Source organism: Rhinoderma darwinii, chromosome 6 (assembly GCF_050947455.1).
Source record: "Rhinoderma darwinii isolate aRhiDar2 chromosome 6, aRhiDar2.hap1, whole genome shotgun sequence".
Classification (NCBI taxonomy): Eukaryota; Metazoa; Chordata; class Amphibia; order Anura; family Rhinodermatidae; genus Rhinoderma; species Rhinoderma darwinii.
This window is the reverse complement of record NC_134692.1, coordinates 124,697,841-124,711,015: the sequence shown is the minus strand read 5'-3', so window position 1 is coordinate 124,711,015 and position 13,175 is coordinate 124,697,841. Positions and strand designations below refer to the sequence as shown.

The window sequence follows — 13,175 nt, the reverse complement described above, 5'->3', positions numbered from 1 at the left end:
AGGCGTTCAGCCCCCCCAGTTTCAGCTGTTTTTCAGGACGTTTACAGCCCGAAAAATGGCTGAAAATAGCCCGTGTGAACATACCCTAATAGTCTCCATAGCGAATGCATTAGTAAAATTGAGGCAAAAAGCAGGTCCTTTTGGCCTACGTCTGGCCGGTACACCTCGGTGTACCCCAAAAAATGATGTATGGCTTCGGTCACAGGCCTCCGTTTAATGGATACGTCATGGGCTTTCAATAGCTTTTCATGACATCTGTTAAACGGACGCCATTGTAGCGTATGCGTCACTGACGCATTAAACAGATTAACTGATACATCATGAAAAAGATCCTACATTACTCTATGAGTGAAGCATGCCACCGTTCGGCACGTGCGCCAGCCCTACGTTAACATATGCATCGGGAGCTTTTTCTGGTGTATATGTTAAGTGGCGGACAAAAACGCAGTGTGAACCTAGCCTTACCTTTACATGCAACTCAAAAGCAACACAACGTAAAGTTACTTAAACCCCGAGTGAAAACGGTTAATAATTCATCTCTAAAGCAACATGGCTGATTAAAAAGAACCAAAACCATTTATTAGCAATAAGCCTTAGTTGCCAGAAACCGCAGCTGTGTTCTAAATCAAAGAGATTCCCTACAGACTGGCTTATTGCCTCAGTGAAATGAGCTGTAATGCTGACTTTGTGCAAACATTGTGAGTAAGAATGAGGGAACGGATTCTCAAAAATCAGGGGAGAAAGGAGAGGATTCCGACCTGTACGAGGGCTTCTTTCATAGCCGTCCAATTAGAGACTCGCCAAGAACACTCAAGGACGAGGTATGGATTGATGTGGCCCTTTGATTGGCCGTAGTCCGTCAATGCCTCCCACTGATTCAGTTCTTTAGAGCATCTAAGAAAGCGACAAGGCACACAATGATAATGAGGAGACAACACACGACGCCATTCTCCTACAACATGTCATTTAAGCCTTCATGCGACAACTTCTATTCAACAATTACACAGGGGCCACGCTCAGAAACACGGACGGCTTAACCCATGAGGCTCCAAACAAAATCGGGATGAAAAATGTTACAAATATTAATAGAATCATTTGGATACGCATATAGTGCCCGATATATACAAGAAATTATTATACGGGCCTGGGCTTTAAACCCGCACAATTGCAAATGTATGGCACGGGTTTAAAGTGCAGGTAATCTCGAAGGAGACCCGGAGGTGAAGACATAAGCGGTTTATAAGCGCTTCCATCGGCGCTCTTCGTGTACCGTGTAGTGAATATAGCCAATGCCGCTGCGTCTCTTGGACGCGGCGAACACGCTACCCTGGCATAGCTGAGCTGCTTGGTCTAAGCAAACACAGATCACCTCTACCAGGGGCTAATGTCACCCTGTAAGGCCAGGGTCACACACACAGTTTTGATGCAGATTTTGGATCAGTTTTTTTTGAGCCAGAAACAGAAGTGGGAACAAAAGAAAGGAGACACATCAGTCCGTCCTTTATACCTTTCCTTCCTTCCGGATTCACTGCTGGCTTTGGCTTAAAACACTGCAACAATAACTGCGTGTGTGATCATGGCCTAAAGTGGACAGACATTGCATAAATGTCGACCGAACCCGTTGATCATCCAATGCGTATGGCAGTGTCCTGACAGACGTCGGGGGTAAGAGGGGTCGGGCATGCTGGATTTCCACAAGCCTAGTACTTTTGTTCATAAGGAGGTAAGCAGCTGCCAGAGGGGTCTGACAGGGGCTCTCTCCCTTCCTTCTATTGAGAACACATGCACGCTCGGCCGAGCCAAGCATTTAAGTGTACGGAGGAATCGGGAGGAATAGCTATGTAAAGTATATGGCCAGCTTAACGGAGGCTTCTATGAATGTTTATAGGCTTTTATAGATCAGAACTACCTAGATGTTTTACCATCATGGCAGGTTTTGAAAGATGGGGACTACATTCCATATCCCCCTCCAGATAAAGATTAGTTTAAAGGAAACCGGACAGTAGTTCATGAAATATAAACCGATAGGTGGCACTGTTCTATAAAGCAACATAGAAAATCAAGGCGACAATGGTGCACAATGTATGAAAGATTCGTTATAAATGCTGTGTGCAAATTTTTGTGTTTTGGATCAGATATTTTACTGCCCCATTAATATAAAAACAACAAATAATTAAATAGCAAAAATAAGTTAATATTAATAAGCAATACATGAAAAACTAATATTTCTTGAACTCTCTTAAAAACATAAAACACCTTTCGTCCTAGAATCCATCTTTTCCCATGAGAACCTACCAAGCACTGAAAACAGTATAAAAAAAATAACGTACAAAACAAAAAACTACAAAAAGAAGGAGAAAGAAAAGACATAATTCACTTACCGAATCCAATGATCCTCCCACAACTGATATTCTGGAAAAACAGCTGGAGACGCGTTGCTTCTTTCATGTTCTTTTTTGGCTTTTTCCATTGCTTTTTCATATGTTTCTTGAGCCTAAAAGAACAAAAGCTCAAAAGAATCAATAGCTTTTCATCTACAGGATCTGTACGTGCACATTCTGCACCCGGAGACAGATCAATACGTTCACACATCGACCGACACGTGGAGAACAGAACTGGATCAGACTTGCAAAGTTTTAAAAAGTATTTCAGATTTGTCTTAAGATCCTTAAAGGGACTATTAAAAGGTAAAACAACAATACACTCCCACTATACACTACTGCTTCTTTGGGTCCACGAACAACAGGGGTGCTGGGGTAAGGATAAACCAGGCATGTAAGAAGAAAAAAATGCCCTCTCAATTTATTTAGATCACCACCATGGGCCATAAACGTCTATAAGGCTATGTTCACACTGAGTTTTTTTTGCAGGAGGAAAATTCTGCCTCAAAATTCCGTTTGGGATTTTGAGGCAGATTTGGTCCTTCCAGCACGTCATTTGCCGCGATTTTCGCCGGGTTTTTCACCCGCGGCCATTAAGTGCTACGGGCAAAAATCTCAGCGAAATACACTCTGTCTCCCATTGATGCCAATGGGCGATCAGAGGCGTAAACGCGCAAAGATAGGGCATGTCCCTTCTTTCTCCCGCGAGGCGGTTTTACCGCTCCCGTCTCCCATTGAAATCAATGGGAGGCATTTTCGGCCGGTTTTTGACGAGTTTTGAGGAGCGAGTTTTGAGGAACGAGTTTTGAGGAGTTTTGAGGAACGAGTTTTGACGAGTTTCCGCTCCAAAAAGCTCGTCAAAATACTCAGTGTGAACAGGGCCTAATGATCCTTAGAATTCTTGAAAATATACATCGGCAAATTACATTTTATTTTAATGCCCCCCTTTTCATTCTTTTTTTCTTAATGTATCTTTAGAGAGGTTGGAGCTCCGTTTTCCTAATCTCCAAATGCCCTGCATGGACAGGAGCTCTGTATCCGAAAAACGGAGCAGCAACCTGTGCCCCAATGACACTGGTGCACATGTATCCGTTAAACATTTTCAGAACAGGTTTTAAGCCTCTGTACATAATCAAGAAACTTTCCATACACTGACAGCAAGTATAGACCTTTTAGGGGGGGGGGGGAGGGGGGGGGGGCTTATTGTACATGATATATCTTATATTTTACGAAGTAGCACAACTGTTCATTATAAAATGATTTACATGTATTTGGATAAAACTTAATGGGGTTGCCCGAGCGCAGGGCGGTTTTTCATACGGATGACCTATACACAGAATATCCACACCCATCAGCTGTTCTGCCTGCCTACGGGCACCAGATGTTATGCAGTGGCCGGTGTCGGAAGCAGATGGCTCCGGTCACAGTATAGTGGCCTTACTCCTATTCAAGTGAAGAGGAGCAGAGTTGCAGTACTGCAGCACAGCCGCGATACAGTGTACAGCGCCATCTACTTCCGACACCAGCCACTGCATAACATCTGGTGCCCGGAGGCAGGTAGAACAGCTGATCGGTGTGGGGTTCGGGTGTGGGACCCCCACTGATCATCTGCTGATGACCTATCCTGTGAACAAACTTTTTAAACATTTTAGTGTTGTACCAGTTAAAGCATTTGTTTGCATGACCCAACAACCGGGTGAATAATTGGGCTGTGTATAGGGGGAATATGGGGCACTTCTGATACAAAGAGGTGCTGGATATCGCTCAATAGAGATTTACAAGACTCATTCTTTTTCTCACAGATAAGATGTAGATCTATGGACAGTGTAAAACATTGTACCTGTTCAAAAAAGCCGTGCTGTTCATATGCAATGGCTGTAGCGGACTCTGGGAACTTGCAACGCTTCTGCCACAAGCCAGCCCACATGTCTTCCTCTTGGAGAAGGGAATATAATTCTGCGAGGGAATCTAAAATCTCCTGAAAGAAACAGACAGGGACTTTTAGACAGAATAAGGACATCATTGTTATCCAACAGGGACATATAATCCTGCTGTAAAAGATAAAGGACACATCGGCAAACAAAGCCACCACTGGATGAAGCGATTACTGACACTGGTCATAAGGGTGAGATGAGATATCAGCATAGCCAGGAAAGCTTCACCCCGGAAATGAATCAGGTAGGGCCTGGCTTGTTCTGGGTTATTTCTCTTCGGGACAGTGAAGAACTTCGTGGTACCAGGCCTTAAGGTGGACAGACACATAAGACTTACGTCAGCCGAACACCCTGATTTCAGCGGGACAGGTCAACCATCCAATGTGTCTTATATGTTCGGCATTCATTTATTTGGCATTCAGCATATTCTAAATTCAACATGCCCGATCCTTTTTTTTTTTCTTCCCCGAAAGGAGATAAGCTGCTGCCAGAGGTTTCTGGCAGCAGCTTATTTCCCTCTTCCGATTGAGAACACATGCACGCTTGTCCGAACCGACCGTGAATGTGTATGGGAAGTTTGCTAGGAATAGCTATGCGGCCGACAGCCATTGAGGGTCTGTGGCCACCTTTACGTTGGGTTCATATATTACTCCAGTTACATTGTAACACCGGCAGCGGGCAACCTTTCTTATGCGATAAATAGAAGTAGGCGTTAAGGGGGCACTGTGAATCCTGCCATTACTTGCCTTAGTCTTATTACTACAGCAATAGGCACACAAGCGAGAATTGACCCAGCTCTACCAACTGGTCTATCCAGGTGTTGAGTATTATGTCGGACATTTGATTAAAGGGATTCTATGTTTGAGGCGGAGGTGACAGTCCGATCTTCCTTGGATATGTCTAGCACATCTACATGGGAAATGTAGTCACTCCGGCAGGATACTGTAGATGTTAGCTGGGCAAGAGGCACCAGGTTCTGGCTACGAGGGAAGTAGAATAAAGCATTGAACCGCTGTCACTGTGGATCCAGCAATAATTTTGCTACGATAAAGAGGAGAGCACAATATAGAAAAGCCCCGTAACCCATTCTATGACCTTCATGAGGCCGGCACGGGCGGCTCATCAGCTCATCCGCCTACTAGCTGGCATCTGTCCTCTGCATTGTATGCCAGTGTTTACAGCACACAATGATCCGGTTTTAATGGCCTGTTTTTGTGGGTTTTGATTTCGGCATGATAAGCCAGCACTTTTTCATGGCACCCCCCTGTATTACGTTGGAATGGAGCCGATCTTTATTAATTGTCCTTAAGAGCAGTTTTTTTTGTCTGACTTTAATTATTTGAACATCTCTGTCCACCGGAAAAGAGCCGAAAAATAACTGAGCAAAAGGGAAAATGGAATCAAGTTATAATGGCTCGGGATACGCGTTCATAGTGCATTTGGTACGAAAAACAAAGAACATGGAACATTATCAGCGCAGTAAAAGATTATTACTTTCCTCCTGTCTGCCAGCCAGAATCTATATAAATACCTTCTCCAAAAGTGCTGAGGCAGAAGGAACGACACTTACTTGCTGGGGTGGGGTAATGCTTTCTTGTTCATAAAACTCGGTCGTCTGCTTGGGTTTGATCTGCAGACTGAGACCTTTCTCGAATGCCTGATGCTCCAGCATGAGCGTGGAGCGGAACCACAAATTGTGCGTCTTTCCCAGGTACTTGAGTACACAAGGCCTGATGGGGATTGGGGGGACGCACTGAGACATGGCCTCGACGAAGCAGTTCAAGGCGCTCGGCTGACAATCTCTCTGCACCTGGTGGCTCCCGCTGCACAGGAATGGGCTGATTTCCCCAGCCAGCGCCTGGGAACAAAAAGAAAAAAAATCGCAATGATTGCAAGCTCCAATGAACTGGGATCTCCAGAGCACCTGGATCAGTCCATAACTCATGTGAATGATACGAGGGAGGCCTTGTAAATGTTAAGCAGATACAGTATATACCTGCAGGAACACAGCATCTCTATCACCGCAAGCAATCTCACTCTCTCGTCATAAGCCACGTATAAACTTCATGGCCGCATACGTAAAGCTTCTACAGCAAAATAAAGATCTTATGAATCCGCGTATCATCCTAGAGTTTCACGTCATTCACTGATAATGTGAACATGTCAGACATAGATGGGGATGACCTACAACTCCTTATTAACCCCTATACTACATTACAAAGTACTGAATGGATGTTATATTTTATTGGTCACCAGATTCGATGAGAGTCAACATTAACCAGGGGAAAATGGTGTCAGAAAACCTTTAGTATGTCATAGCGACATATCAGAGGTTTTGATTGGTGGGGGTCTGGGTGCGGAGACCACCAGCGTCGTGAAAACGAAGGGACGGAAGCACCTATGTGAGAACTCTGCTCCTTCGGCTGTGATCTGCGCTCCGTGTTAGGCTGAAGACGGCCTCATAGACATTGTAGCCAGCAGTTGTTTATCATCCATAATACAGTATTAACACCCGCACCCAACACGGTTTAACTGGACCAGAACCCTGTGGGATCTGGATGTAGCCAGAATAAATACCCTAAACTAGTGGCCATAGTGGCTATACTACAGCGGTGTGAAATAGGCTTCTGTCTAGAAATTCTGAAAGTCTGGCAATTGTTTTTTCGCACATAGCTGCAAGATTATCAGAAAGATCAGAAAATGACCGAACAGAGATCACCACTTATTTGAAAACTACAGGACTTTTAGGAAAAGTTACAGGTTACTTTTGTTTACTTTTCAATGACCTACATTAATCCAGAATATTTGATCAAGTGCACATACCAGGTCCCTTTATTGCAAGGAATGCAAGAATAATGCACTGAAAAATGCACCCGAGTTTGCATCCTGCTATATTATTCTGTTTATTAGATGCAACATTAGCAATTTTTTTTTTCAGCTAAAAAGTTATATTCAGAAAAAAAAATAAAAATTACATTTTGCATGAATTTAAATTTTAGAACAGACCAATCAAATCAGTTTTGTTGCACTATCCTGCCTCCTAGTGGCGGGAGATGGAACTCACTGCCTAAAAACCTATTCACTATAAGGCTGGGTTCACACGACCTATTTTCAGACGTAAACGAGGCGTATTATGCCTCGTTTTACGTCTGAAAATAGGGCTCCAATACGTCGGCAAACATCTGCCCATTCATTTGAATGGGTTTGCCGACGTACTGTGCAGAGGACCTGTAATTTACGCGTCGTCGTTTGACAGCTGTCAAACGACGACGCGTAAATTGACTGCCTCAGCAAAGAAGTGCAGGGCACTTCTTTGCTACGTAATTTGAGCCGTTCTTCATTGAAGTCAATGAAGAGCAGCTCAAGATTTAAGAGCGTCACAGACGCCTCGTATATTACGAGGAGGGGCTTTTATGTCTGAAACGAGGCAGCTGTTTTCTCCTGAAAACAGTCTGTCATTTCAGACGTAAAAGCCAGCTAGCGTGTGCACATACCCTAACAGTAACTTACATGTTGTTGCCGGTCAGAAAGTATTTTCCACAATCTTGGGAAAAGTTGTATCCAAATCTTCTCTGCCAAGGGGGTTGCAATATGACAGAGCTGGACAAAGGCAATTAATAGGGCTCCGGTCTGTAGAGGACATACAGGGGGGTTAGATGAATATTACAACTTCATCCGTGTTATTCTAAGTATTGTAGAGCATCACCACCCAAGCCCATAGACTTCCCAATGATCGATGATTTGGAGCACTCACCTTTACTTCACGTAGGGAGTCGAGAAATTTGTCATGTCTGTTGGTTAACATATGAAGCTGATTACCAATGTCTTTTTCGGACTGCTCCTTAGTTTTAGGGTTGGTGCTTTGGTCCCCTGGCGCTAGCTCGATATCAATTTCAACGTCCTGAATACAAAAACAAATTGTTTTAATAGCCTTAAATACTATTTCCCCCCCCAAAAAAAGTTAAAGAAAAAAATTACCACTAGTACAATGGCGCCATACTCGCCAACGCTAAAAAAAAATGCCTCTCTCTCAAACAGGTTATTAAGCTTATTCACCACATGCTGCATTAATCTTAATTCTTCTATCAATACTTTGGCCATGGACCGTGGACCCACACTGTTCACTAAATATTGGAAAACTGTTCTAAAATTACAGTAATTTGTCTAATCCAATGCCACAGAGAGAACATTCAAAAATCCTGAGGCTCCATGTCCGTCAGGTCGTCATCCACATGCGATTTTTGCTAGTCTTTAGTCGGAGCTCCGTTGGTCAAGTGCATACTGCAGTCAACCTCAGGAGGAAGATGGGCTACAACTACATACTAAGGCTGCAATCAGACGTTTGTAATGCGGCCATAGGTTAGCCTCCATATTAGAGCCACAAGACCCTACAGTTCAAGTGAACCCAACATAGATCACCTAAAAACCCCGAAAATGGCCTAAATCTGCAGAAAGTGTATGGTCGGAGGAGGCAGCAAACCTAGAAAATGTGAATCTACAGGCGCTCGCTCAGTGCCAGCAGACGCTCCATTACCGCAAAACAGCAAATCTGCAGAAGCATATTTTTTTTTAAGGAATTAGAAATAAATTTCCCACTACCTAGTGAAAAGGTTAACTGCAAAGGGGAACTACGTTTTAAGATCTTACTGTGGCACATACAGAAGGTTTAGTCTAACACTCCACTATCTGTCATTTCTTGTATCCCGGGAAACGGAGATTTCGTTAGCTCTGCTTTCACACGTGGAACAATAGAACCGTTCGGAAAAGTCTCGCTGACTCGCTAGAGAAAGAAAAGTTTTAGAAGAGCTTGTAAAAAGCGATCTCGCCCCATGAGAAACCCGAAGCAGATTTAAAACTGTATACATTTAACTCTGATGTCTGCCGAGCGTCGTAAACAAAGTACACAAGTCTCACAACCAATCCACGGCTATAAAAAACACCACCACTGAAGGAAATTTGTATTCCTTAAAAAAACAATACCTCTTCCTTGGATTCGCTGTTCTCTCTCTCCCTCGGCTCCTGCTTGACGTGGGTTACCATAGCAAACGCTGCCCGATCGTGACTGTCTGCTAGGTTGATGACATTAGTGATAGATGGGAGCATGGCGCCCTGGCAGCTTGTGCCAATTGTAGTGGTCTTCTCGCAGACGGCCAGCAGGAGCTGCACAGATCAAAGTCAGGGGGTTCAAAGCGTTAATAGGATGAGGGCTTATCTTGAGAAACAAGTCATGTACAAAATAGGAAGAAGGTTAAAAGGAGCTCTGTTTAATCAGACAGGTGGGAAATGATAGAAAACTCCAATAAAAAAAATGCCAAGGCCTCCTGCACACTTCCATCACCGTTTTCACGGCCGTTTTTGACAGGTCCGTGAACCCGTTTTTGCGGCCGTGTGATTTCCGTGTTTCCGTTTCCGAGCGCCGAGCATGGTACTGTCCACGGTGCTGAAAGAGCAGGGTTGTTCAGCGCTAGTCACTGTACAGAGTGCTGAAAGAGTTAATTGGCTGCACTGATCGGCGGTAACTCTTTCAGCACCCTGGACAGTGACTAGCGCTGAAGAATGACCATGCTCGGCACTCGCAAAATACAATTTCTGAAATAAAAAAAATCAGTTCATACTTACCCAGAACTCCTTGCGTTTTCCTCCTGTCCGGCCTCCTGGGATGACGTTTCATCCCATGTCACCGCTGCAGCCAATCACAGGCTGTAGTGGCGGTCACGCAAGTCTGGATGACGTCAGAAGGCCGACCTCCAGGGATGACGCTACATCCCATGTGACCGCCTCAGCAGCGGCCTCTGCAGCCAATCACAGGCTGCCGCGTCACACAAGAAGGTCGGACTGGAGGAAGAAGAGGGACTCGTCACCAAGACAATGACCGGGTACGTATGAACTCCTTTTTATTTTATTTTTAATCAGCAGCCTCTTTTCTCTATCAGTGATTGATAGAGACAAGTGGCTGCCGATTAGTGTAATGTATAATATACTTCTGCCCGCCCGGCTGTTGCTAGGCAACGGCTCCGTCACACACGGATGCCTTCCGTGTGCCTTCAGTTTTTTTGATGGCCCCATTGACTTGCATGGGCCCCACGGTCACGGAATATCGGACCAAAGTAGGACATGCTTTATTTTTCTCGGAACGGAGCAACGGACCGTAAAAGAAACTGAAGTGAATGGGTCAGGGTGCTAGCCGTCTTAAAAACAGCTAGCACCCTGAAGAAAAAGACTGAAGTGGGCACTTAGCCTAAATGTTTTATAATGCTTCCTTCTCTAGTCATAGGAGCCGGCATGTGTTTATAACCAGCAGAAATCATCTGCATTACTTGTATATTGCAGAACGGACACAAGTCTAAAAGGGAATATACACAAGGCGAGCATCAATTATACTCAGACTTGTGGCTAAAGGCCCTTATACACGGGCCAATGATCGGGTAAATGAGAATTGATATAAATGCTCGTTCCCGATCATTGCCTGTGTAAACAGGGCAACGATCTGACGATGAGCGAGCAAACGCTCATTCATTGGCTGATCTGCTCGTAGATATGGCCAGAAAAATGGTGGCTAGTCAGCAGCACATCTCCTGTGTAAACGATCGCTCTTCCTTGTGAAGGAGCAAAAGTGCGCTGATTGACGGGCGGTCTCGTTGCTCAGCTGCTCGTTTTCACGGCCCAAATTACGGACCTTTTGACATCATCACTGTTTTTCTTTATGTTTTACATGTACGTCAAGAACGAACCCGACGTACACGCTAAACGTATCCACGGGGCTCCATTGTCAGACAAAGGCCAATAGAGTGTCCCTTTGGCCTCCATCTGGCCGGTATACATCAGTATACTGGGGGGGGGGGGAATAAAATAATAATAGGTATGGAATTATGTCGTAGACTACAGTATTATATCCCGAGTTCAGTAAAAAAAAAAAAACCACATATGCTGTTAAGTAAATACATCATGAGCGTTTCAATAACTTTTCATGATGTACCTGTTAAACAGATGCCAATATAGCCTACGGGTGACAGATGCCTCAAACGGATGCCTATCTCTGGCATCTGTCACCTATAGACTATAAATGTATCCGTTTAATGGATAAGTCATGAGAGTTCATGATGTATCTATTAAACGAATACAATTATAGCCTATAAATGATGGATGCCGTTGTCAGGCATCTGTCACATCCTACGTTTAACGTATAGAGCCGGAGCTTTTCTCGCCATATACATCAAAAGTAGGGCATAAAATGTGATGTGAATATAGCCTAAGGATGTGTTCACACGTCATGGTTAAAGCACAATTTTTTACGAACTTTCTCAATACAGACATACCCTATGGTCAAGAGTGGGGCTATTTCTGGGTCTTTAAATTAAAATTTTTTTTAATTTCATTCCCTTTTAGTAGGCCACAGCAGCAATGATTTATCTAGTCATCTGGTGTAAAGCCACAACACATGTAACACACACACACACATATTATATATATATATATATATACATATACTGTACGTGATAAAGAATAGGGCTGACCTCTATACACTGTTTAATCCAGAAATGACTGCCCATTGCTTCCCAGTTCTGAGAACAAGTCACATAGAGCAGTCGGTCATACACACGGCGCTTCATCGACATGTCGAAGGCCTCAAAAAACTTCGCCCGAATGTGGGGCTGAGAGCAGCGCAGTCCAGACAGAAAAGCGGGTTCCAGCTTGGCAGTAAGTTCACTCCCGGAGAGGTTCTCATCTCTACAATAGGTAATGCAGAATTATTATATCAGATTTTTATAGTGGAATACAAAAGAGAAAAAAAAAAAGCACATTAAAAGGGTTTATTCAGGACATGTCTGCATATTCTGTGCAGCAATTTGAAGTAGTGTTTGTTTACCCCCACTGATGCGGAGTATCAAGGGGCGCACCGCTAGTGAAATCCCACACAATCCCAATCACTTGAATGGAGCTTTACTGCAGAGCCCTGCACAACGTGTGTCCCGGACTGTACCGGAGGTCAGTTTTGACTTGATCAATGATTTTATGACAACAGTTTTGTAGCAGTGTAGTCAGCAGATTCACTAAGAATAAGGCCCCTTGCACACGACCATAATCTTGATGCGCAACTACGGATCCGTAATTGCAGATCAAAGTACGGATCCATTTATTTCACCTATATTTATGGGAAGGTGTCCGGGCCATAGAAAGCATCCGCAAAAAAGAAGACGTTCTATTTTTTTTATTTTACGGACTGTGCTCCTATACTTTATAACGGGAGCACAGCTGGTAAATGCGGGTGACTGTCCGCGGCGGTGTGCGGGGGGACTAAGCCTTTGCTGGTGCATTATGCAGATCTGATACTGTAATGCACATACATGATTATTTGCCATGTATAAGACTAAAGCAACATCAAATCGTAAGTTTCAGATTTTATTTTCCGACAGCACTTTTGAGAACACATTAATACACATTACTTCTATTCTTTTATGTACCTGTAAACATAATTAACAAGCTCCAGAAACTGTGCGTTCAACTCCAGGTCCTCTGGAAAGCGCTTTTCTATGTAGGTCATCATCTTCACCAGCAAAATGGATTTTTCCCGAAGTGTAGGAGTCTGCATGAAAATGAAGCCAAGGAAGCAAGTTTACAGCATGCTATATATATACACACACATATATAGAGTCTGCCACCCTATGCTTTATCCAGTTTATCGATTATCACTTACTATGATCCTGGCCTGCAGAGCATCGCACACAACCCTTTACTGCAGAGCATCTTACACAAACACAGCAGCTTCACTTAATCTGTTCACAGATATCGGCACACAAATGCTTCATTCTTTTCTTATCAAACTACTATAATAGGACGACTGTTGCACTATAGTGATTTG

The 13,175-nt window shown here is 43.8% G+C and overlaps 1 protein-coding gene across 4 annotated transcripts in view; it reads right to left on the bottom strand.

Annotated features, from left to right (window-relative positions):
* Window positions 1-13,175, bottom strand: part of TRRAP (transformation/transcription domain associated protein) — a 127,473-nt gene that overhangs the window by 45,465 nt on the left and 68,833 nt on the right. For all 4 annotated transcript variants that reach the window (XM_075830269.1, XM_075830271.1, XM_075830270.1 and 1 more), the window contains 9 exons: window positions 12,778-12,899; window positions 11,830-12,043; window positions 9,296-9,475; window positions 8,070-8,216; window positions 7,826-7,945; window positions 5,886-6,173; window positions 4,222-4,359; window positions 2,382-2,494; window positions 759-894 (listed from right to left, as the gene is read on the bottom strand). In XM_075830269.1, coding sequence (XP_075686384.1) covers window positions 759-894; window positions 2,382-2,494; window positions 4,222-4,359; window positions 5,886-6,173; window positions 7,826-7,945; window positions 8,070-8,216; window positions 9,296-9,475; window positions 11,830-12,043; window positions 12,778-12,899 — 1,458 coding nt within the window. The remainder of the gene's footprint in view (window positions 1-758; window positions 895-2,381; window positions 2,495-4,221; window positions 4,360-5,885; window positions 6,174-7,825; window positions 7,946-8,069; window positions 8,217-9,295; window positions 9,476-11,829; window positions 12,044-12,777; window positions 12,900-13,175) is intronic.